Source organism: Neomonachus schauinslandi, chromosome 1 (assembly GCF_002201575.2).
Source record: "Neomonachus schauinslandi chromosome 1, ASM220157v2, whole genome shotgun sequence".
NCBI lineage: Eukaryota > Metazoa > Chordata > Mammalia > Carnivora > Phocidae > Neomonachus > Neomonachus schauinslandi.
Window position 1 is genome coordinate 102,984,326 of NC_058403.1, and position 26,959 is coordinate 103,011,284.

General features: G+C 38.4%; 1 protein-coding gene across 3 annotated transcripts; it reads right to left on the bottom strand.

The window, feature by feature from the left end:
- MFSD1 (major facilitator superfamily domain containing 1) lies at nucleotides 1–26,896 on the bottom strand. Of its 3 annotated transcripts, XM_044915025.1 has the most exons (16): nucleotides 26,634–26,896; nucleotides 23,136–23,188; nucleotides 22,097–22,209; nucleotides 19,911–19,953; nucleotides 19,531–19,598; nucleotides 17,682–17,790; nucleotides 12,722–12,824; nucleotides 10,621–10,719; nucleotides 10,201–10,312; nucleotides 9,024–9,080; nucleotides 8,513–8,669; nucleotides 6,944–7,041; nucleotides 5,714–5,826; nucleotides 3,729–3,776; nucleotides 2,789–2,846; nucleotides 1–1,321 (listed from the first exon to the last, which is right to left on the bottom strand). In XM_044915025.1, exons 1-16 carry the CDS (start codon nucleotides 26,803–26,805, stop codon nucleotides 1,318–1,320), a joined length of 1,407 nt encoding a protein of 468 aa, XP_044770960.1. In that variant the 5' UTR covers nucleotides 26,806–26,896; the 3' UTR covers nucleotides 1–1,317. The 3 variants fall into 3 exon arrangements, with proteins under 3 accessions (XP_044770960.1, XP_044770962.1, XP_044770965.1); XM_044915027.1 differs by lacking the exon at nucleotides 1–1,321 and having other exon boundaries at nucleotides 2,785–2,846; XM_044915030.1 differs by lacking the exons at nucleotides 1–1,321; nucleotides 22,097–22,209 and having other exon boundaries at nucleotides 2,785–2,846; nucleotides 23,136–23,184.
- Nucleotides 26,897–26,959: the final 63 nt, after the last annotated feature.

The following is a 26,959-nucleotide window of genomic DNA, read 5'->3' on the forward strand; positions in this document are numbered from 1 at the left end:
AATAAATAAAATCTTTAAAAAAAAAATAAAAAAATAAAAAAAATAATAATAATCTGGGCTACAACAGTCACATGGCCGTCAAAGCCGAAAGAACAACTGAATAATGACACAATAAACTGTCAATCAGAAAAATGGATATAAATAAACTTGACCTGAGTAAGGAATGTACTTTCAATCTGGTCCAGAACTTTCAAGCATACAGTGTTATGTCCTGTATTTTGAACAATACAATTAGCTAAATACAACAGTTTAACAGTTGTCTAAAATATCTGCATACTCCTGGAGAGCAAAACATGAAAAAGTCCTTGACTTTAATATGTAATATGCTAAGACTAAGTCAATTAAAAAGTTTTTAAGTTTGTCAAAAGAAATTTTATAATTGTATTTTATTTAATTTGGAAAACATAAATGTTACTTAGGTTCTACTCTGGAGAAAAAGGTACTCCACTGACTTTCAAAGGCAAATTTTCTTTATTCCAACTTCAATTTTCTTACAGAAACAGTCTTCCAAATAAATAAGAGTTAAAATCAGTATTTTAATATTCTTTTAAAAATCAAAAGTTTTAGAAGACATCGAGTATTCCTTCTGCAGTGTTTTTATCCATGTAGATATGCAACTATCATAATTTAAAGGACACTTTTTAGTAATTAATTAGACTGTAAGAAAAAAGTGTACAGAAAGTTTGTACTATAAAATTAATCCCTAAGTTATCAAGGTCCTCAGTAATGGAGAGATAAAGAAGCTCAAAAGGGTCACTGCTCGGCAACTTCTCATAACTAAAGATAGCAGAATACAATCTGCTATTTGTGAAAACGAAGAAACTGCATAAAAAATATCTTTCAAATATTCCCTATAAAAACAGGGAATGCCTATTAAAATGCCATTGTTTATTCTGTATAAAATATCCCTTCTACACCTTCAAAAGTTTTTTTGCTTAATTTAAGATTAAAAAAAAAAAGCCAAAGATATCCTTAAGAAACACCTTCTGAAAATTATCTCAATACAAGATCCAAGTTTTCCATTATTTACTGTCCTTACTGAAATTCACCTGCATATTCCAGAGAAACTTTCTAAACTTCACTGATTTGGAGCCTACTCCAAAGTAGAATTCTTTAGCAATACACAGTACATAAGACACAAGCTAAAATAGTCCTTACAAATATACTTTGAAATAGGTGCTTTTGAAATATAAATATATATTTCCAGACCATTATTTTTCCTGACTAAATTCTAGATTAAAATTTAAAAAAAAAAAGTGAGGTTTTCAAACCAATGATGTGTGCAGCCCATTCTCATGACACAGTCATTTAAGCTTCTCATCTGCAAAACACAATGCAATGAATTATCAAAAAGGGAAAAACAGGAGGCCTCATCTGGTTTACAATATAAAAACCATTAGCATTGCAAAGCATGTACTACCACATATTAAAGGTTGCACACTTTGCTGATAATCTCTTAAATCCTCTTGATTGTAAAAGTAACATTAAGATCAACATAGAAGATCTGGAAAATATAGAAAAACAAAGGAAAAGGTATGCCTGTAACCTTACCATTCAAATGGAATTGTTAGTATTTGGGGTTTTTCCTTTCAGTATTTCTTCTATTATATACAAGAAAGTAAGTAAAAAATACATGTGCCTGCATACTTTTTCTTGAACAAAATTAGGATATTACATTTGCATTTTAATCTTTTGTCTACTTAACATGTGGCATGGTAAGTACCTCTGACTTGGTGCAGGGAGGAACTATTTCTGACTTTTAAAATCCTCAGACATGATTTTAACAACATATTATACATAGATATATTCAAGTTGTTTCCAATTTTTTGACGTAAGCCTCTCATAAAGATACTTAAAACTTGTAACACTTCTGATTATCTTCTCAAGATGTATTTCTAGAATTACTATGTTAAAAGGAAATTTGAAATGGCCAAGAATCACCTCCCAAAAAATGCTTTGTTCTGCAAGATTTTAACCTATACAAAATTCACAAAACTTATAGTTACATAGTATATATTTACAAATAAATTTTTTAAATCGTAAAAAACTGTATATCTAAAAAATCAGAAATCATAACAGGAAATAGAAACACTATTACGTTTTAGCATACACTCATGGAAAAAATAAGTTTAACTTAATACCACACTATATACTTAATTTGTTTCAAGTGAGTCAGAGAACACAGAATGTTAGTACCAGGAGAAGATGAAAAATTATCTCAAATAGTTAAGAAAATGAAAAGATCAGAGAATGGAAGGGTAAGCCCAGCACAGAAGCTTAGGACAAAGACCTTTCCTCTAATAAATTACAAATACTACGGGTCTCGCTTTCTCTCAGAAAGCAATTTAAAACCCAATTATTTTCCCCCTTCACTTTAACCCTTGATATACATCCTATTTAAATTTTCTAAACAAGAATTTTGTTATGGTGTTCCAAGATAATCGCTAGCTCTCGAATCTCAAGAAGATTAATTTCTTTTTTCTTTTTTTTTTTTTTTTAAAGATTTTATTTATTCATTTGACAGGGAGAGACACAGCAAGAGAGGAAACACAAGCAGGGGGAACGGGAGAGAGAGAAGCAGGCTTCCCACGGAGCAGGGAGCCCGATGCGGGGCTCGATCCCAGGACGCTGGGACCATGACCTGAGCCGAAGGCAGGCGCTTAACGACTGAGCCACCCAGGCGCCCCAAGAAGATTAATTTCTTAAAAGTCCAAACCTAATACTTTGAAATAAAATGCTAATGTTAGAGATCTGCAAAAGAAGATAACTTTTCTCTTTTAATACTTACTCAGCATGAGAAAGTTTTATTTCTTCCCTTTGTCTTGCAGAATAATTTAGGTTCCCCCCTAAAACACAAATAAGCATAGAACCTTTTCTACACAACTATTAAAAGTAAAATTCACACACACACACACACTTGCACTGGTATACCTTAAAGTAACAGAAAAAGCTATGGAAGATGAGAAAGAAATAGTTTATCTCCTGGGACCATCCCAAGGGAAAAAACTGGTTTTTAAGAATCTTTATATGATACAAATACAAATAATCAGTCCTTAATGTGAGCATTTTTTAAGTTTGGACTTATGTACTGCTTTACATCTTATTAACTGGGACACTCTATTAATATTTAATAATAGTGAAAATTAAGAGAAATTAAAGGAAATGACCTAAAATCACTTAAACAGCAAGTATATACATTTTACTAAGTACATAACAACCTTTAGGGGCAAGCTACTTAGAAAAATTAATAAGGCTAACATCAAAATCTTATACAGAAGAAAGAAAAAAGTACAAATACACTAGCAAAAGAAAAAAATCTGTAACACCTCATTCTGTATCAAACACTTTCAACCTTAAAATGCAAACTATAACTATAAATCTGTTTACTTATTTTTTTAAAACATGAGACAATAACACAGTAATGGCTTTAGGTTATTATAAAAATGCCATACTTCTTTATGCTAACATAAAAAGAACGTCTAAAATTTTATATTACAAAACTTAAGTTGAACTGGCCAGAAAGAACAAGACAACAATTTTAATAAATCTGAAGTTCCAAAATACATAATTGTATGTTACATAATGAAATGTGTTTCCATCACTATGGAACTGAATGTCATCATTACACGAACTAAAGCACTGGCCTCTAAAGAAGAATGCAGACAATCCAGGGACCCCACAAGATGATCCAGAGTGGTTTAAGAAGAAAATGTCTGAATTCTACTTACCTCGGGCACGATTCACCACATAAAGTAAGACCACAGATAAAAGTGACACTGGAAGTGAAAAAAACACAGGGTCCTTAAAAACATGTACTTCTTCCCAATGATTCCTATGTAATCATAATTACGAAGTAAAACTTAGATAAATCTTTATTGATTGGCATTTAAAAATAAAAACACTACTCACATTATTTTCCAAAAAGCACTAAAAATTATTTACACACCACTCTTTTTGCATGGGCTACATGAGCCCAGGGATAGCAGGACCAGAAACAAAGAAGCTGAGACAGAAGAAGGGGTTGATGCACCCACAGATCATCCCTGCTGCTCTTTACTCTCCCGTTTAAGTGTTAGTCCTCTTGGTACTTCCAAAAACTCCTGCCAGCCCCCTGACTGTTTATCTTTTTACAGAGAACCAAACAGAAATAATCCTTTGAGGATTTTAAGTCTGAAAACACCATTGTTCATTTTACAAATTAACCCAACATTAGACTGTGGTCATCGTGACTCCCAGAAGCCCAGAGCCAGTGAAAAACTCAGAAAGTCAAGGCTTCCTTAACAAGTAAGGCACACTAAATTTACTTTAAGTTAATATGGCAACAAAAACATTTTTAAATGGCATAGTGTTTGGTTTAAGAACCAAATATATATGGAATTGTGGACTGAAATTAAACCACATGTTGCAGCATCAAAAACAAAAACACTTTCATGACCTAGTATTTTGAATCTACATGACCCACTTTTTAAAAACAAATAATATATTTTTAAAATTTGATGTGCTTGCTTCTAAAATTATGAGATAATAAAATGCATTCAGGCATCTCATAACAATTATCTACAAATACCACATTTCAAGTATAAATTGTCTTTTATCCCTGTAAATGTAAATGATTAAATCATCACTGGGGTTTGCCATTTTAAACACAAGTTAAAGCATAAAAGACATCTTGATATGTTATATAAGATTTTTTTTCAGATGAACACAACTATCTATATGGTGAAGCCTACTGGAGGAAAAATGCTAATTTTTGTAGTTTTCAACAATTTCCTAATACTTCCTATTTTTAACCAATAAACCATTACAGGTAAACATTAAATAACAGGACCAAGAATAAAAGTAATTTAAAGTTGCCTAATGAATAAACCATGAGCACTCACACCTGAATCATACCAATGTCCACACTTCACATGAGGGACACACTCACCACCCTTTAAAATGGTTTCACTTTGGGCGCCTGGGTGGCTCAGTTGGTTAAGCGACTGCCTTCGGCTCAGGTCGTGATCCTGGAGTCCCGGGATCGAGTCCCACATCGGGCTCCCTGCTCGGCAGGGAGTCTGCTTCTCCCTCTGACCCTCCCCCCTCTCATGTACTCTCTCTCATTCTCTCTCTCTCAAATAAATAAATAAAATCTTTAAAAATAAAAAAAAATTTAAAAAATAAAAAAAATAAAATGGTTTCACTTTATAAAGAGAATAATGTTTTCTAAAAGCCATAAATATTTAAAATAGAATATGAAGCAGATTCTACTACTACTTCTATTTTTTTATTTTTATTTTTTAAAGATTTTATTTATTTATTTGAGAGAGAGAGAGAAACAGCATGAGAGGGGATAGGGTCAGAGGGAGAAGCAGGCTCCCCGCTGAGCCGGGAGCCCGATGTGGGACTCGATCCCAGGACTCCGGGATCATGACCTGAGCCGAAGGCAGTCGCTTAACCAACTGAGCCACCCAGGCGCCCCTCTACTACTACTTTTAAAAATAGGAATCTCCTAAAAAAATGCCTGTAAATCCTCAGAGAACCAGAAAGCCACCAGGTGGGAAACTCTGATGCACAGACTAAGAAATAGTCAAATCTGAGAGATACATCTTAGGGATTTGGTTTAAAAGAGGAAAAAAGGGAACAATAACAACAAACCTAAACCTAAAAGTATAAATGAAAAGAGTTTGTTACACATTCAAAAAAACTGAATGTAGCCACATCACATACTTACAAGAAACACAGGCAATGAAGAAAACTTCTAAAAACAAATAGCCCCGAGTATCCAATATCATGCCAGCAATGATGGAAATGATCGCCAACCCAAGATTCTGAATGGACTGCATGCTACAATTCAAGAAATACAAAAACACATTTCAATTTCAGAAATCTTTTTTTTTTTTTAAGATTTTATTCATTTATTTGACAGAGAGAGACACAGAGAGAGAGGGAACACAAGCAGGGGGAGTGGGAGAGGGAGAAGCAGGCTTCCCGCCAAGCAGGGAGCCCAATGTGGGCTAGATCCCAGGACCCTGGGATCACGACCTGAGCTGAAGGCAGACGCTTAATGACTGAGTCATCCAGGCGCCCCTCAATTTCTAAAGTCTTCACACAATTATGTAATCATAATTACGAAGTAAAACTTAGATAAATCTTTATTGATTGGCATTTAAAAATAAAAACACTACTCACATTATTTTCAAAAAGCACTAAAAATTATTTACACACCATTCTTTTTGCATGGGCTACATGAGCCCAGGGATAGCAGGACCAAAAACAAAGAAGCTGAGACAGAAGAAGGGGCTGATGCACCCACAGATCATCCCTGCTGCTCTTTACTCTCCCGTTTAAGTGTTAGTCCTCTTGGTACTTCCAAAAACTCCTGCCAGCCCCCCTGTTTATCTTTTTACAGTTACTGCTCACAGTAACAATTCACTTTAAATATCAGTATCTATAAACGACATACTATTAGCGTTAAAAGGTGTTTTTAACTAGGGACGACCTGAATAGGTATTTTCATTCCATGACTGTTTCTGCTACTAGATGTTATGCTCAAAGGTAAGGGAGCCTGTCTTATTAAGTGCAATATAAGCTCTACATTTTCCTGTGGAATGAAAGTAAGAGCTAAGTGAATACCAACCATGGGTGCAGTTTCCCCCTTTTGCCCTTCGGGCCAGACACCAAAACCCAACTTCTCACTAAGAAGCCCTCAGATAAACAGGCAGTCAATGGCAAGGTCAGAAATCACTTCTTCGGGGTTAGCTTAACACCAGCTCTCTTCCTGGAGGCTTGGAGCATTTCGGTCGCCACAATAATATCACAAATAGGTTAACTGATTTTCTGGTGGTTTCCAGGCTCAGAGCTGTCCCAGAAGCCTGAAGATGACTAGATTCAGGAGACCTGGAGTTTTATATGATAATTAAATTGCTAGAGCAGAGAGAGACATGATGGTGTAAACACTTACAAGCCATATGCAGTTCCCAGTTGATGTTCAGGAACCACGAACGCCACCATTGGCCACAATGCACAGGCAAGCAACGAATAGGAGAGTCCCAGCAGACACTGCAGAAAGTGACGCAGAAAAGGGGCGAAGTCTTAACATTAACCAAAAGGTGATTTTCCTTTGATGCAGACTAGCCAGAGTGGCATAATAGCAAATATATGAACATTCATGCAAATTTTATTGCAATTATGCTAAAACTCATGTTTGACACAAAAAAGTCCTGACCTTAATGGTATCCCTCTCGTGACAAAATACACACACACTGTCTTAACCATTTTATATTATATGCACATGTAACTGACTGGGCCCAGGGTACAATCAAAGACTAAACAAGAAACTAAAGCTATTTTGCAAAAGTTACTACCAATGTTTCAGGCAAGCTAATTTTCCAATATTTATTAACTACAAATTAAGTAATCAAGGCAACATCACGCCAACAGTGTGACCTAGGGTCATCAACACCTAACCGGAGGGCAGCGCAAAAAACTATCACCTAATGCTGACTTTTTCTTTAGTTAAAAAAGAAACTTTATGATTTAAGTTTAAATAAGATCATCTGCACGTATCATATTGGCAAAGACTGAAATAGGCCCAACGCCCAACATGGCTAGGATACTAAAAACACACATTTGCGTATTATTGGTAAAACTATAAATGGGTAAGAACTTCTTAGAAAAGTTTCATAATGTCTGTTAAGATGTTAAATGTGCAAAGCCTCTGCTATAGCATTTATACTTCCAGGAATCAGTCCTACAGAAATCTCACTAAGTGTAGAACAAACATCTATGCCCAAGATATTCTTTTGTTAATAGGTAAGAAATGCAGCACTTAAGCCTGTGGTCTTTAAAATGACATTCTAGGCGCACTTGGGTGGCTCAGATGGTTAAGCGTCTGCCTTGGGCTAAGGTCATGATCTCCTGGGATCGAGCCCCATGTCAGGCTCCCTGCTCGGCAGAGAGTCTGCTTCTCCCTCTTTCTCTGCCTCTCCCCACTGCTCCTGCCCTCTCTCTCTCTCTGTATCTCTCTGTCTCAAATGAATAAATAAAAAATTCTAAGATAAATAAATAAAAATAAAATGACATTCTAAAGAACAAAAACCTGATGAATTCATTATCACTTTTTAACCTTCTAAGGGTCAAAGACAAAAGAATGCAAAATCATGAATCCTGGGCTGATAGACTTTTTTTTTTTTTTGCCACCCACGATGGAAGAATTTTTTAAAGAAGTAGAGGAAAATAAATGGAACTAATAAGCATTATGGCTTTTATAAGACTACTTTATTTCAAATTCAATTTCAGCAATGAGATTACTGTATTAAATAAGCCAAATACAATTAAAGATACCTTATTCATTAATAATTAACATTTATTTACTTTAAAAATAGTTCTTTTGTAGAAACTGCAATCAAGACATTGTTTTTCCCACTGGCACGAGCTCTGCTATCAGAAGAGGGGAGTGTGGCTCCTGACGTGCACTTTACAGAGTCCTCCCTGAAGCCCTGTGCTCTGCAAGCATCCACAGTGACATTACCATAGCAATCCAAGGGTTCCACAGCGTGAAGGCCAGCATGACATGGGCAGCAAGAGTGGTCACCACAGCACAAAGAACCCAGATGATGTTCTTTCCTGTTTTATCCACGAGGAGCCCAAATATCGGGGACATGGGAGCTGATATGACATATACAACACTGCCCAGAGAATATAAAAGATATTTAATGAAATGTATCACAGCTACCAAAAAAAAAAAAAAAAAAAATCCAAAAAGTCCCTAAAACCATTAGGCAAAGCAAATCCTAGCTCATTTAATGTAGCATTCTTCTAAAATGGTCATCAGTAAACAGAAATTTAAAGATTAAAGAGTAGTCCAAGGTTTCTTCAGTTTTCCATTAATGCAAAGATGGTCTCTCAGGATCAAGCACCAATATAATCTTGGTTTCATACTATGGATGTTAAGTCACATGTCTTTTTTGTCTCAGAACATTTGGTTATAATTAAAGACCCACACTGTGCACAAATAAGCACTCAGAGAATTAATGAAATACCTGTTAATAGCACTTGCTGCCTGGGAAGAAAATCCAAATTTTTCTATAAAGAAAACTCTAAAATAAAGAGAGAGAGAGAAAGAAATAAGCACGTTAGAGTGAACTACTCTGTTTTTAATAATTAAAGGCAAAATAAAACTAAATAAAAATAACTCTTAAATTTAGTCAACTTTTCCTTCTTGATACTGTTTTCCCACCTTATTTAACCGTCACCTTTAAACAACTGGCGCTAAAGCTTTAGGGTTTATGTAAATATTTCACTAAATAAAATACACTGATGTTGATTTTTTTCATTTTATTATTTCTTAAAAGATTTTACTTATTTATTTATTTGAGAGAGAGAGAGAGGGACACAGAGAGCCAAGAGCAGAGGGGAAGGACAGAGGGAATGGGAGAGGCAGGCTCCCGCTAAGCATGGAGCCTGATGCAGGGCTCGATGCCAGGACCCTGGGATCATGACCTGAGCTGAAGACAGACGCTTAACTGACTGAACCACCCAGGTACCCTGATTTTTTCCATTTTAAATAAACAGCAAACAGTACACATAACTTTTCAGAAAACCAAATGAAATACTACATGACGTTAAGAGTGCTTCTTTTCCTTAAAGTGGGACTGGATAAGTTCTTTGCAAGATAATACCTAGAGTTCATTTCAAATTACTGAAAACAGTCTGAATTTAAAGATTCTGATAACAAAGACACACCCCTATAAACACACTCACACACTTCAAGCAGCTGCCAGTGGAAAGGGAGAGGTTAGTGATAACACAAAAAAGAATTTGATTTTGAACCCTAGCATAATTATAGTCCTAGCAAATGGAAATGTGCCCAGGCAAAATGAGCCAAAGCACTGTTTCCATTCTCAAGAATAGGCTTCCAAACGAAAGAATAAAGAGGAAATACAAAAGAATACTAATCCAATTCAAAGCATTAAAATAAATCCATATTATGAATAAAAAACTATTAGGTATTTCATCAAAAAAATAATGAAAGTATTAAGCCAAATACTAAACCTTAAGCTAAGAAAATCAGTTATATACCAGGATGTAAAATAATTCCTGTGAAAATATAAACTATAACCAGAAAAGCAAGATTTATAGCTAAAAAAAATTACATTTGTGTGATTAAATTCTCACTATAATTTAGTCAAGAAAAATGGGATGCACGAGAATACTCACTTCCCGAGTCCGATAAAAGGGAACACTGCCACATAGTAACAGACGCAGATGATAAATATCAGCCACAGGGGTAAGGAAAAGTCCTTTACATCAGTTAACTTAATAACTTCACCTTGAAAAGAAAGGGAAGAAGCTATCAGCATAATTTTTCATACCTAGGTCAAGATTATTTTTCTTTTATCATGTGATTAAACTTTGCATTCAGTGTACAAAATACTTTTCTCAGTAAATTACTGGAACATAGCTTCTGGGAAAACTTAAAATTTAGACAAGTAGAAACAGACTGGAAAATAAAAGATAAAAAAACATGCATTAAGCCTCACTGGGCTTACAACACTACATTAGGAACTTATCTCATTGAAATTACCTTCAAAGGTCTGCAATTTCCCAAAGCCCCACTTTATTTGAATTTAGACCTACCTGTTTTTCCTTGTGCTTTATGAAGGATTCTCTCTGCTCTCTGATCCAAGTAAGCGAGAACCAAGGCACAGATTAGTGAAAGAATACATGTTATACCCCCTATAATAAAAAAGAGAGAGAGAGATTTTTTTTTAAGATTTTATTTATTTATTTGAGAGAGAATGAGAGAGAGAGAGAGAGCACATGAGAGGGGGGAGGGTCAGAGGGAGAAGCAGACTCCCTGCCGAGCAGGGAGCCCAATGCGGGCCTCGATCCTGGGACTCCAGGATCATGGACCTGAGCCGAAGGCAGTCGCTTAACCAACTGAGCCACCCAGGTGCCCGAGAGATTTTTAAAAGAGAACGACTGAAGGTTCCCAAGAGGCAGTACCTTACACTAACAGCAGAAAACTTAGCAAATGAAATGGTTGGCATCTAGACACATTTAAGAAAATCCTACAATTACTAAATCAGGACAGAAGAAAAGAAACAGCATGTGATAAGTACTCAACAAACAACAGTCACTCTTACTATATTATTTCCCAGTAGAAGGTTCGAGACTAGAGGGAAAAGACTAGAACATACTAGTCTAGTCTTGTAATGCAAATACAGACTTTAAGAAAGTGGATGACCTGCTAGCAAATCTGTACTAATTTCTTAACTAAGTCTAAGCACTGATTATTGACAGATGCTAGAGGGAAAAAAATTATAAAAGCAAAGTCTGATTCTGTGATCATCAAATCTTCCTCTTGATTCCTTCCCGAAGTCTGTAACCCTTGCTCCTACCCTTTAGCAGCCCAAAGAGCCCCACCCTCTCACAGCACAGCCCAGCCAGGCTCTCTTTCCTTTGTGTAATCAGCATTACTCACTAATGCTGATCTCGTATCATTAAAGCAAATCAGGATAAAGAGTAAATAAAGTTTACACTTCTCAAGATTTTTAAAAGAAGCTCAGTAAAAACATGAATCTTTAATTTCATAATGTGGCCTAGCTGAAAATTGCTAAAATAAAAGTCAGCAGATGTGGGTTCTACTTCTGCCACAAGCTGAATGATGCTGAACACAGAACTTAACCTCTCAGGGCTTCAACTTCTCCATCTGTAAAATTAGAGGCTTTGACTTGATGGCACAGATCTTTTCTGGTGCTAAAATTCTTTAAAATTCCCAAATTCTCCATTGTGGAGAGGACTGGAAGGAATACTGAAGAGCATCTAAGAGTAAGAAAAAGAGGTTTTAAATAAGGCAAGGGATTTGCGAGGTCAGGGAGGAAAGGAGAAAGCTCTAGATACAGGTTACCTGTTCAAGATTTCCTCTCCACTGCCCTCTACCAAACTATACCAAGGAATTATAAGGAATAAAAGATGGCACAGAATGTTCAACTCACCATCCCACAGGTCTTTGTAGGGCTCTGCAAGTGGTCCTTTTACCTACCGTGGGGGCTCAGTTACAAAAATCCACTGCTCAGAGAAAAGCACAGGTGGGAACTCCAGAAGGCCTCATATGTTTCTCAGTGATCCACCCAGCAACCAGCACAACCAAGTCTTACCTAACAGAACTTAGGGCCAGAAGGGACCTATACACTTTTAGTCAAACACCTGAAATTTTACAGAAAACTAAGACACAGAGGTTAACTTCCTTGTCCAAGATGACAGAACTAGTTAGAGCCAGGACTAGAACCCAGACTCCTGACTCCCAACTTAGTGGATTTCCTACAACATCATATCACCTCTAGCTTCTGTAACATCTTAGCTCCATAGGTATACTAATTGAATTTGATCAAAAGGAAATAATTATCCCTCTGCTATAGACTAGTAACACCTTACATGTCTAAAGTCTCGGTTTTCAGAATTTTCAAACACAATCTCTTATTTGCTTATCATGACAACGCTGAAGTAGACAAGGTGGGACAAAATCCTCCATTTTAAGGAAATGGAAATAGTAACACAAACCGGGTAAAAGATTCACTATTTCTAGTTAGCTTGTCCAAGAACTTGTGAACTGTTCAGGCAAAACTATAACCAAAGTGGTCTAACCCTGATTCCAGTGTTCTTTCCTCTCTGCCACAATACTTCCTATGACATGCTTTCAGAAGATACAAAACAAGGGACATCAGGATCCACTAACCAATCATAAGTGTGACCCCAAGGGTTGTGTGACCAGCAGAACCCAACGAAGCTTCAACCTTAGAATACAGCCATCCCATGAGATTCATGTTTACCGTACTTCCCTGAAAGAGAAGGAAAAAACATTTCATTTATATATACTCTGCCTTATTCAATAAAGGATGTGAGGTAGCTAGTAGAAACAGGTATAACAGGATCCAGATTAAACAAGAGATACATTTTTTTAAAAAACACTCTCGGAAAAAACTAACAAACTAAGATAAAGCCACAGATAAGATTACTGCACCCACACACACAAAAAAATCCTAATTTATAGAAAATGCTAGTATTGAAAACAGCACAGTACATTTAGAACTTTCTAGCAACAAAAGCAAAAACGAAACGAGTGACAAAATTCACAGCGTACCTAAGAATAAAATAAACTTTCACTCAGAAGACGCACAGCCTTTGCTTATACTTACATCTTAAAAAAAAATTCATCCTATCCATAAGAAGACAATAAAAGTTACAGAAGATAATATCCTCATTCACTTATTCATTCAGCAATTATTGAGCCCTCATTGAACCAGTCACTGTTCTAGGTACTGGGAATATAACAAAGAACAAAACAGAAAAATCTCCAGCTTTCATAAAGCCTACATTTCAATGGAGTAGAAGAAAAGAAGAAATATTAAATTGTGGTAAGTACTTTTAAAAATAAGAAAAAAAAAAGCAGGGAAGGAGAACATAAAGGGGTGGAGGCCTCACAGAGATTGTGCCTTTGAGTAAAAACATGAAGGAGGCTAGCCACGAGGTGATCTGGGGGAAGGACAGAGCCCTGAGGCAGAAGGAACAGCTGGTGCACAGGCCCTGAGAGTGCATACGGCGGCGTGCTCAAGGAACAGCAGGGACGGCAGAGTCTGGAACGGTGTAAAGGAAGAAACCAGAACATGAGATGCGACCCCTGGAGAGGAAATGGCGGGGAAGCAGGCTACAGGTAATAATATGGACTTCTGGCTTTTATTCTTTGTGAGATGGGAAGCGAAGAAGCATATGGAAGTGGCAGGACTCCATACATTTTAACAGATTTGCTCTGGCTGCTATATTCAAAAGAGACTGTAAGCAGGGATAAAGGCAGAAGCGAGGACATGCATGAGGGGGCTACTGCAAAAATCCAGAACGGAGATGATGGGTCTTGGATGAAAGTGGCTAGCAGAGGGCATGGTGAGAAATGGTCATATTTTTTAATTTATTTATTTGACAGAGAAAGAGAGAGAGCACAAGCAGGGGGAGTAGCAGGCAGAGGGAAAGGGAGAAGCAGGCTCCCCGCCGAGCAGGGAGCCCGATGCGGGGCTCGATCGCAGGACCCTGGGATCATGACCTGAGCCGAAGGCCGATGGCCGACGACTGAGCCACCCAGGCGCCCCTAGAATATGGATATATTTTGATGATAAAGGTAACAGGACTTGAAATGGAAGACACATGTTGTGGCGGGGGGAGGAGTAATTTAAGATGACACCTAAGGTTTTGCCTGAGCAAATGGAAGAAAAGAGTTGCCTGTAACTGAGGATGAGAAAACTACAGCATAAGCTGGTTTGGGGGGCCAGAGGTAGAAAATCAAGAGCTGGCTTTTGGCCATGTCAGGTCTGATGTGCCTACTAGACATCCAAGTGGAAATGTCAAGTAGGAAGCTGCATTATAGGGATGGGGAATTCAGGAGAAAGGCCTGGACAAGTGATACAAATTCAGGAGCAAAGATATACTATTTAAAACTTCAAAACTAGATAAGATCACCAAGGAGCTAAGTGTCAAAAGAAAAGAGAAGATGTTCAATAACCATGCCCTAGGGCACCCCGACATTTACAAGTTCAAAAGACTGAGATGGAACTAGCAAAATAGGCCAAAGGAGTAAACAGAAAGGCAAGAGGGAAACTTCTCTAAGACTGTAGTGTCCTGGAACCCAAGAGAAGAAATCAAGGTAGGGGGAATGTCAACTGTGCTAAATACTATTACTGACAGGTCAGACACTAAAGACTGACAAATGAACACGTCCTCAACAATATTCTCACAGCAAACATAGGAGCACATTTCACACAGCTATTTCTTACAAAATATTAACCTATGGCTTTACTCAAATGAGCAATAAGGTATAAATGGAGACCTACTGATAACTTTCCTCACTATCATTGAAAATAAAAGCTTCTCAAAGACAGGGATGTTGCCTTAAAAATCCTTTAATTCTAAAATGCCTAACATGACATGACTTAGCAAGTCCTCAATAAATATTCATTGAAATAATGAGTTTAAAAGTAACAAATTACAAATGACAATCAAAAGGGTGCTGGACTTCCAACCCCCAGGAAGATATAAATCGTAAGTGAGAAGTCCACTGCCTAAAGGTGTAATGGTAACAGGTCAACTGTCCAAAATAGACAAACTCACAGCTCAGGCTACAGAAAAATCATGTAGAGGTAAAGCCAGAATCTCTATTGACCATTCTGAATATGCACAGGGACAAGGAAAGTGCAAAAACACTGAAACTCCATCTACCCCAGCAGCTCTGTAATGGAATCCTTTGGTCTCATGTGTCTTACAAAGACCCTAAGCACAGAAATCAGGTCAAAGCTGAGCCGCCCTGGCTGAAGAAGAGGTGGTTGCTTGAGGTCCAGCTCACTCTACCTCCTCCTCAGGTCCTCCCATCACCCCAGTGACCTCCACCCTGCATCCTCGAAGCTGCTGAGATTCCTTCCTAAAAACTTAGGGCTTTCAAGGGCTTTCAGAACGCAGCTCAATGGATTAGAGCTAATTTGTGACCACACAGAAAAGAATCCACCAGTAGCTACAATGACGTCAACAAGATTACATCTTATTTCCTTCTTCAATAAGTTACTAGACAATGAGACCCACAAACTGCCACAGACATATCTTGACTTGCACAAGATACATAATGAGGTACTCAGAATATCCTTGTGGATAAAATTTAGACAATATGCAAAACCATACTAGCTAAGAATTACAAATTAAAGTCATATTTAGGTGTTTCCAATCAAAAATGATTTTTTAAGCAATAATAGTCTCTACTATCAAAGCTATAATAAAAATGATCCTTTCATATCCCACAGATGGGGATGTAAACATCGCTGAGAGGATAATATGAGACTACTGTCGTAAGAAACCCTAACAAATCCTCTTGACTCAATTCCATTCCTGGCGATCTAGCTTCAGGAAACAATCAGAGATGCAGACAAGTTTTATAGTGTCACACAATAGCGCTATCTATAATGGTTGAAAAATTAGAAAGAACCTACGTGTATAAAAATCACAAAAGTGTCATATAGATTACAATTATACATTATATATTTTATATAATGAAATAGTACTTTAAAAACTTTTTGTACTGGGCGCCTGGGTGGCTCAGTTGGTTAAGCGACTGCCTTCGGCTCAGGTCATGATCCTGGAGTCCCTGGATCGAGTCCCGCATCGAGCTCCCTGCTCGGCAGGGAGCCTGCTTCTGCCTCTGACCCTCCCCCCTCTCATGTGCTCTCTCTCTCTCATTCTCTCTGTCTCAAATAAATAAATAAAATCTTTAAAAAAAAAAAAAAAAACTTTTTGTACTGGATTTCTTCTTCCCTAAGAATACGTTACAAGCATTTTCAGGCCATTAACTAGTCTTTGGAACCTTGATTTTCAATGGCAAGGATTTTTTTTAAAAAAACCTCTATTCGGGGGGCGCCTGGGTGGCTCAGTCGTTAAGCGTCTGCCTTCGGCTCAGGTCATGATCTCAGGGTCCTGGGATCGAGCCCCGCATCGGGCTCCCTGCTCCGCGGGAAGCCTGCTTCTCCCTCTCCCACTCCCCCTGCTTGTGTTCCCTCTCTCACTGCCTCTCTCTGTCAAATAAATAAAATCTTTAAAAAAAAAAAAAAAACCTCTATTCGGGGCGCCTGGGTGGCTCAGTTGTTAAGCATCTGCCTTTGGCTCAGGTCATGATCCCAGGGTCCTGGGATCGAGCCCCATATCGGGCTCCCTGCTCAGCGGGAAGCCTGCTTCTCCCTCTGCCATTCCCCCTGCTTGTGTTCCCTCTCTCACTGTCTCTCTCTCGCTGTCTCTCTCTCTGTCAAAATAAATAAATAAAATATTTTTTAAAATAAATAAATAAATAAATAGTAAAAAAAATAAAAAACCTCTATTCACAGTTTATGAGGAAAAAAAATCTAACAGGGTTTGGGATGGCCAAACATCTCACAGGTTGCATTAATAAAAGTATAATGTTGTTACCCTGAGTACCCTCTATCAGACCAAACCTGAAATACCACCAACACTTCCAGGTTCCAAATGCTGGGGAAAAGTACTGAGCACCTGCAGTAAGCCCAGAAAGGTGGGGCACACTGACCAGGGAACTGAAACCCATGTCATATGGCTTAGACAACCACAGGAAATGAGCATGTCTGATGAAGAACTTAAAAGCTGTCTTTATAAGCAAAGTGCTGGCACATGAAAGAGGAGACAAATGTTAACTGGAGGGCACAAGTGGGAGCAATGAGAAAAAGCTACTTGTGGAGGCAGATTTCATCTCTATGTGAGGCTGCACTTCATAAAGCTAGCTGAAGTACAGGAGCTGTCCTATCACACGCACGGTGAGCTTCCGATCACTAGAAATGTGCAAGCAGAGTCTGGAAGACTTTCATACCAGGGATGCGCAAAGAAATCAGATGAAAAAGCCTGTAAGATCCCTCCCAATGCTCAGATTCTTTGAACTAATGAAAGCTCAATTAGTCTTTTTAGACTGTTTCCTAAGTGAAATAAGGTTAAAAATGCCTTAAAGTAATAAGGTAAATGCTATACTATGGTCAACAGATATACATAAAAAAATCAATACCTAATACAGCAAACAAAAACACACTTCATCCCATTATTTTTAAGAGATAATTACAAGATTAAATCTCTTACTTCCTGTTTGGCTTCATTAGGTTTGTCATACTTACAATTCTAGCCATGCTAAGTTGGAGTCCAAATACCAAGTTTAATTCTTTGCCTTTAAACCAACTCACAGCATATGTATTCTGGGCAACTGCTAAGGACTCCCCACCAATCCTAAAAATGAGAAAAAGAAGAAAAATTACTGCTTTTACAGAAATACCACAGTTAAAATTTTGACACCCCTCCTATCAAAAGGTGGGATCTATGTCCCACCCCCCGACTCTAGGTGGGATTGAGACTGCTTCAATCAATGTAATCTTGTGGAAGTGGTGCTGTGTAATCAAAGCTGAAATCTGCCTTTTCACTCAAACATTCACACTTGAAGCCTTGAGCCATCTTGTAAGAAGTCCAACTACCCTCAGTACACCATGCTATGAGAAAGCCAAGCCACACAGAGAGGCCACATTTAGGCACTCCATCCAGCAGCGCTAGTCTTCAAGTTGTCCCAACCCCAGAACGAGACATATGATTCAACAAGCTTTCAGATGATTTCCGCACCCAACCTTCCATGAATCTTTTGAGTTGAGGCTCCAGACATCTGGTGCACAGACAAGCCATCCACGCTGTACCCTTTTCAAATTCCTGACCCAAAAACTCCACAAGCACACCGTAACAGCTGCATGACACTGCTAAGTTTTGGGGATTGTGGTATATAACCATGACCTATAATAAAAGGAATCTGGGTTAAATCACCACCTATGCTATATAAAATGTTCATGTGGGAAGAATGGTTCATACTTTGTGGAAACATAAAATTCACATTTTTCAGCCCAATACCTTTCATATTCCACATTTTCCTACTTCCTGGATTTTAACTTTCATTCTGTAAGTTCTACATATTGACCATTCCTCCTCTAGGCCTTCAGTCAGGAGATTCTCCTCCATATCCTAACACTGAGCCCTCCTCACTCTGTCCTAATCCAAAAATACTCCCCTTCTCTTCTACTAATCCAAACCCTATACTGATGTCAAGACCATTTCTGGTCTTTTCTGACCACCCCTCCATCCCTGGATCCCTTTCATATTGTTATATACATTTTGTTTCCTTCTCTCTCACTTAGAGCATTTTTTAGGGTGTATCATATATGTTTACATGTCCCTAGTACTTATAAAAAAGCTTAAATAAGTTATGTCATCTGCATTTCTCAGGGCAGGAAGCCCAAGGCTGGACTCAGAATGGACTTACTGAACAGACACTGAAATTCATGAAGAATCATCAGTCTATTGGTATTTTGCTCATTCAAGCCTCTTTATTTTTTTTTTTTTTTAAGGTTTTACTTATTTGCGAGAGAGAGAATGAGAGACAGAGAGCATGAGAGGGAGGAGGGTCAGAGGGAGAAGCAGACTCCCTGCTGAGCAGGGAGCCCGATGTAGGACTCGATCCCGGGACTCCAGGATCATGACCTGAGCAGAAGGCAGTCGCTTAACCAACTGAGCCACCCAGGTGCCCTCATTCAAGCCTCTTTAACAGGGTTCAAAAGGACCTGTACATTATCCACTAAGTAAGAGCAAAACGTCCATAAATCACCAACCTAGAAATGGTTGGTCTACACTTTTCTAAATGAGGTTTAAATCAACCTTCAATACAACAACAACAACAAAAAACACCCAGGAAAAATATTTTTGGAGAACTACTTAATATTCAAACCCCAAATGGAGTTAACTATGACCACTCAAAATTGTTGCTTACTTTAAAGGAAAAGTAAGACAACAAACAGTCTTGTGTATATAGCTAGATTTCAAGGATTTGAGGTTAATTCTCCAGAAGAGACAGCAATATATTTTTGTGAATCTTTAATAAATTGATAGGTAAACAATAATATATTAGGATGAATGAAATTATGTATAACTTACCCAAACACAAACCTTCCAAATTCCATCAGCCAAAAAGCATTAAATATTCCACCCAGAGCAAAAATCACCTACAATGTAGAATATAAATGTAGAATCAATGAAAAAGTAAACTTAAAAAGTATTCAAGAGAAATAAGTAACTTACAATGAATCATAACTTCTATAATAGTTTTAACATTCCTTCTTAGTAAATCTGTGAAATTTAAATATAATGTTCATCTATCTCAAGGCTTAAAATGGACTATACATTATGCTACCTGGGCATTTGTGGACCCTGCTTAATTAAGTCAGGCATTCAATAAACACATTTTTGCTGGTGGAATCAGACAAGAATTCAAAAGTCGCTGTTACATAATCAATGAATGTTTTGGACTTTCTTACCTGTCCAATGCAAACAAAGCAGCTAAAAATAATGGTGCCCCATCTGTGAGAGAGAGAGAGAGAGAGAGAGAGAGAATGAATTAAGACTATGTCACCAAATCCTTCAGTAATTCTTTAGTCTTCTTTGACCCCTAGACCTCAGTCTTTGACCCCTAGACTTCGGTCTTTGACCCCTATATATTCCCTCCAAGGAAAGAAAAATGAAGTGCCGGTCTGCCTCTAAAGGCAGCAGCTTTCCCAGGCTAAACGTTAATCTGTAGAAGTCCTCACTTCTGAGGGGATTCCAGAGGCTTCAGTAATGGCATATTTTAGCTTAAACCATTATCATTTCTTAAACAAACAAAACTTGTTAAATAATCTTCAAGAAGTTCCCAGGGTTCCCACTCAAAAACTGACATTCTTGGGGCGCCTGGGTGGCTCAGTCAGTTAAGCATCCAACTCTTGGTTTCAGCTCATCATGATCTCAGTGTGGTGAGACGGAGCCTGACATCAGGCTCCGAGCTCGGTGGGGAGTCTGCTGGAGGTGCTCTCTCTCTCCTTCTGCCCTTTCCCAGCATGCGCATGGACACTCTTTATAAAATTACTATTAAGAGTTTAGAATTTATTCCAAGATTAAATAATTTTAAGTGGTTATAATTCCCGATAACTAAAAACTTTTTATTTTATTGATTTTGGGTTTTTTTTTTTACTATAGTTGATACAGTGTTATAATACTTTCAAGTACACAACATAGTTATTTGACAAGTTTATACGCTATGCTATGTTCACCACAAGTGTAGGTGCCATCTGTCATCATACAACACTATTACAATTTCATTACCTATATTCCCTGTGCTGTGCCTTGTATTCCCGTGACTCGTTCATTCCATAACTGGAAGCCTATATTTCCCCACTCCCCTTCAACCATTTTGCCCATCCCCATATCCCCTTTCCTCTAGCAACCATCAGTTTATTCTGTATATTTATAGGTCAGATTCTGCTTTTTGCTTATTCTTTTGTTTTGTTTTTAGATTCCACATATGAGTGAAATCATATGGTATTTGTCTTTGTATTTCACTTAGCATAATAACTATTTTTAAAAGGACAAATATCAACCAAGTTATCTGCCTACTCACACATTCTATACTTCAAATATCTGATTAATGTTTCCCCAGAGTAATAAAACGCCAGTATTAAAAGAGTCCTTAAAGATTCTACGAGTAAACCATACTTCTGAAACTCAAATCCCTCTCAAGATCCTTATGAAATGGCCATCCCTCATTCTACTGAAATGTTCTCTAGCAACTAGAAAACTTCATGTGGTCCCAAGGCAAATCATAGCCCCTCATCAAACTGACCAAGCGAAGTCTTCATCATACTAAGTAGAATCTGCCCCGCTGAAGTTTCAAGCTAATTCCATCCCTTCAGACCAAGCAAAATAAATTTAATTCCTCTTTTATACTTAACCCTTCAAAATTTTTAAGTCCCTGGGTCTAAACACTTTCAGTTTCTTCAATCCTTTTCCATCAGACATGACTGGAAGATGCTTCATCATTTTTCCCTCTGCCTTCTGAAAATATTCCCTGACTGCATCCCTCTTTAAGTCTCCACTAACAATACATACACAACCATAAGGATAAAAAATGACAAAGCTTATAATGTTATTCCTCCCTCAGCATCTCACAGAAGTGGCCACAAAAAGTTCAATGCCCAAGGGTAGAAAGAGAAAATCTCACTGGGGCTGAGAGAGATAAATACTATATATGTGCCAAATACTATACATCTATCTCTTTCAATCCTTGTAACTACCTTGTAAGGCAAGAATTATTACCATACTTTACCAACAAAGAAACTAAAGCTCAGGAAGCTAGGAACAGCTCAGAATAGGATGTTCAGTAAGTGGCAGCAATGGGATTCAGACCCTGGTTTGCCTGATCCCAAGTGAGGACATTATTTACACTTTTAGATAACTGAGTTACCATATTCCATGAATAGCATTTACTAGTCCCAACCTTAACTGAAATACCAACCAAGTTTCAAAAGCCAATTCCAGGAATATATAAAAACCATAAAAAAAAAAAAAAAAACTAATGTAGATTATTACAGTCATACAGAGTTTTATTCAGTTCTTTATAGAAATACCTTAATCTAGTTCTGTGCTTTCCTAATAATATTTTACCCATAGGTGAGATGTTTTTCAAGCTTACCGTATTCCAAATACTCGGTCTATCAAAAAGCCACCAAAAAAACACAAAACTACATTGGGCCAAGAATACCAGGCATACAGCAGCATGAATTTCGTCGTATTCACGTGCATATCCTATATGGGAAGAAAATAAAACTATTTTTTTCCAAACAGTTAAGTTTAGCAACAAATCAAAACATTCTTTTTGTGTAGGACAGGAGTTTCTTAATCATTTGTGGTCACTAAATGCTTTGAGAATTTCATGACAGCTATGGCCCCTGCCCCAGAAAAATGGTCACACCTGGGATCCCTGGGAACTTCCTGGGTCCACATGCTTTTCAGAGGCTTCATGGAGTCCAGGATCAATTTAGAGCCCCCATTACTGGAACCATCTCCCTCTGCACCTACCTGTATCTTCTACATTCTTATTCCCATTATACCATGTGCATTGGTGTTCCCCCCACATGGCAAAAGATAATCTTAGCCCATCCCTACGTCCCCCCCACTAAATCCTACCTTCTTTCCCTTTCATTCTAGAATGTGAAGGGCCAATCTGTTTCTTCCTGTCCAAAGGTAAAAACCTTAAAAAGCAAAAACTATCTAAATACACAAGAAACTATAAATATCAAATGTATTTTTACAAAACCAGACTAAAAATACTGACATGGAGAATCCTCAGCAGTCAGCATTCACATTTAAAAAATGGAAGAACAATAAAAAAGACATATTTAAAAAAGCAAAAAGCTATCCTACAGAATCATTTGTCATTCAGATGATGACACAATTGGAAAGTGAATTGCAAACAAAAATCTGCTAATACTTTTTGGTAATTCTGTGGAAATAGCAATTATTTAAAGTGTAAAACACTAGTCACAAGTGCTATAAATGAATTCTTTGTGGTCACTCATTCCAACTCAAGAACACTCCTTACTACATATGGATTTTACTACAGATGCTAAAATGGATTCAATGGACAATATTTCAGACTAGGCAATCTGAGACCTGATGATGCCTCCCTCAACAGCTATCCCTACTCCAGAGAAAGTAAAAAATCAACTTACCCTTTTAACCTGAGTCTGAAGGGCAGCAGGATTATCATAGCAAAAATAGCTGCCTAGGATAAGGAAGAGCAAACATTTTATAAGTGATAATACTGCCCATATAGAAGTTTCAGGTTACAAATATTATTGAATTGGTGATTTTCAATGTTTATAGGAGGCGCTCCAGGACTGACACCCAGGGACCACCTCCCTTCCACTAATATTTTCTAAGTTGTAGCCAAATAATGCAGAGAAAACATGCCAAATCATTTACAAATTACTTTTGTGCATATACAGCAAATACTGGGAACCTAGATTAAGAATAAACATTGTTAAAATGTCTATCCTGCCCAGAGCAATTTACACTTTCAATGCAATCCCTATTAAAATACCATTGGCATTTTTCAAATAGCTGGAACGAACAATCCGAAAATTTGTATGAAACCAGAAAAGACCCCAACCACCAAGGGAATGATGAAAAAGAAAAACAAAGCTGGGGGCATCACGTTGTCTGATTTCAAGCTATATTACAAAGCTGTGATCACCAAGACAGCATGGTATTGGCACAAAAACAGACACAAAGACCAATGGAACAGAATAGAGACTCCAGAAATGCACCCTCAACTCTATGGTCAACTAATCTTTCACAAATCAGGAAAAAATATCCAATGGAAAAAAGACAGTCTCTTCAATAAATGGTGCTGAGAAAATTGGACAGCTACATATAGAAGAGTGAAACTGGACCATTCCCTTACACCATACACAAAGATAAACTCAAAATGGATGAAAGACCTCAATGTGAGACAGGAATCCATCAAAATCCTAGAGGAGAACATAGGCAGTAACCTCTTCGACATCAGCCACAGTAACTTCTTTCAAGACACGTCTCCAAAGGCAAGAGAAACAAAAGCAAAAATGAACTTTTGGGACTTCATCAAGATAAAAAGCTTCTGCACAGCAAAAGAAACAGTCAACAAAACTAAGAGGCAGCCCACGGAATGGGAGAAGATATTTGCAAATGACATTACAGATAAAGGGCTGATATCCAAAATCTATAAAGAACTTTTCAAACTCAACACTCAAAAAACAAACAAGCCAGTCAAAAAATGGGCAGAAGACATGCAAATGGCTAACAGACATATGAAAAAATGCTCAACATCATTAGCCATCATGGAAATACAAATCAAAACCACAGTGAGATACCACCTTACACCAATCAGAATGGAAACAACAAATGTTGGCAAGGATGTGGAGAAAGGGCAACCCTCTTACACTATTGGTGGGAATGCAAGCTGGTACAGCCACTCTGGAAAACAGTATGGAGGTTCCTCAAGATGTTAAAAATAGAGCTACCCGATGATCCAGCAATTGCACTACTAGGTATTTACCCCAAAGATACAGATGTAGTGAGAAGAAGGGCCACATGCACCCCAATGTTCATAGCAGCAAAGTCCACAATAGCCAAACTGTGGAAGGAGCTGAGATGTCTTCAACAGATGAATGGATAAAGAAGATGTGGTACATTTATACAATGGAATATTATTCAGCCATCAGAAAGGATGAATACCCACCATTTGCATTGACATGGGTAGAACTGGAGGGGATTATGCTAAGTGAAGTCAGTCAAGCAGAGAAAGACAATTATCATATGGTTTCACTCACATGTGGAACATAAGATATAGCACGGAGGACCATTGGGGAAGGGAGGGAAATCTGAAGGGGGAGAAATGAGAGAGGGAGACAAACCATGAGAGACTATGGACCCCAGGAAACAAACTGAGGGTTTCAGAGGGGAGCGCAGTGGGGGGTGAGGGTAACAGGGTGACGGGTATTAAGGAGGGCACATGTTGTGATGTGCACTGGGTGTTATACATAACTAATGAATCACTGAACACTACATCAAACACTAATGATGTACTATACAGTGGCTAACTGAACATAATAAAAATTAAATAAAGTTAATCCAACAACTAATTGTCATTTCACTTTCATTATGCTTCATAGGTCTTTTTTTTTTTTTTTTTTTAGCATCTTCATGCAGCTCTATTTTCCTTATTTGAAGCTACCAAAACACACACACACTAAAGATTTCACACACATCCCCAGCAGTTTCCTAATAACGTAACCTGAGGTCACCACTTACCATGAGAGCACAGGAACAGAGTTTAACTACTCTGAATGAATATTTGAAACAATAATCTAGCTCTACAAACAGAATACCCAAGATCAAATACTGTAGTGAATACAGCATCAGGACTGAAAAAACAGAGTTCTAAAAGATTAAAACATGATGATAATGTCTGTTGGGGGTAAGAAAGAAATGTAGAGAGGTTTGACATTCATGCACTCATATTTTTTTTAAGATTTTATTTATTTGACAGAGAAAGACAGTGAGAGAGGGAACACAAACAAGGGGAGTGTGAGAGGGTGAAGCAGGCTTCCCAATGAGCAGGGAGCCCAATGCGGAGCTCCATCCCAGGACCCCGGGATCATGACCTGAGCCGAAGGCAGATGCTTAACTGACTAAGCCACCCAGGCGCCCCATGCACTGACATTTAAAGTAAGTTAACTGACAGGGACGCCTATCAGTTATATTTATGCCATGCATAAAGCTATTGGATAGGCATCATCTTTCCACAAAGTGTGGGGGAAGGAGTGAACAAAGAGTTGCAAAGAAACTAAGCCCAAAGCATCCTTCATGCCTGTTTACATATTCCAGCAGCAGCATAAAGTTATCCACCATAATGTTCCTAAACTTGTTGATTACACAGGTTCTAGCGAGCGCCCTGAAAAACACATTGTGACCTCCATACCATACCAAACTGACATTAAAATGCTGCTGAATACATCAGTTGCAGGAATACAAGCAGATGTTTTAGAAATTACCTCAAGAAACTGTTTGCGGAGTCATCAGATTTCGTAACAAACCAAATACCGCCAAGCCTACCACGAGTCCAGTATGGTTACTTCACTAGTGGCTGAGCGGAAGAGTAAGAGAACACATCTACTCACTGAAGCTATCAGCAAGACACATTGATGTATTTACCCAAAGACGATGAGAAACATAACAGACTGCTAACGTATTAGTCATTGGGGGGGGGGGGGGGGGAGATAGTGCTTAGAGGTGGGTAGTTCAATCTTTCTGAATTCCTTCTTAACAATATATCGACAGGAGCTTTAAGAAATAGGAATTCCTTTACCTCTATGGCCCCAGGGGGCGAGCTGCTAGCCTCCGGGACTTCTTGGAGGGCAAAAGAGAGGGACAAAACTCGCCCAGCTCAGTCCCCTGACCTCCACCTCCAAGACGCCGAAGGGCTAGCAACGTCCACAGGCTTCAATGGAGTCCCGAAAAGGGGAAAAAAAGGAAGCTCAGGAGCTTAAATCAGAAGCTGCACGGAGGCCGCGGGGCAGCTCTGAGCTCAGTGCGGATCTCGGAGATCCCAGAGAAAATCAGAAATTTCTGGATTATCAGCCCCACCCTACCCCACCCCACCCCACCCCATCAGGCCAGATGCTCACCGAAGCCTAGGAAGCACATCAGCAAAAGCACCAAAAGCCGGTGCGCCAGGCGACTAGGGTCGCAAAGGGCCGGCAGCGCTCCGGGGACAGCCGAGACGGCAGGGGCACCTCTGCCAGCCTCATCGGGGCCGCCTTCCAGCAGTGCCCGCGCTTCCTCATCGTCCTCTTCCATTGGGTCGGGGGAAGACCGTGACGCGAGAATGTTGACTTGGAGAGAAAACTATGTTGCGGGAGCCCGGGGAAGAATGTGCTCACGTGGCCGCTGTAGCTCACGTGACGCCCCGACGGATCACGCAGAGCCGAGCTCACGTGGGTGGCCTTGATCA

Bases quoted from the DNA above. Each gene is read 5' to 3' on its own strand.
- MFSD1 (XM_044915025.1), bottom strand. From the start codon at position 26,805: ATGGAAGAGGACGATGAGGAAGCGCGGGCACTGCTGGAAGGCGGCCCC. The intron at 17,791-19,530 runs GTAAGTTATACA...TCTCATTTTTAG, and splicing joins TTTGGAAGGTTTGTGTTTGG to GATTGGTGGGGAGTCCTTAG. The intron at 12,825-17,681 runs GTAAGTATGACA...CTTCTCTTTCAG, and splicing joins AACTTAGCATGGCTAGAATT to GGAAGTACGGTAAACATGAA.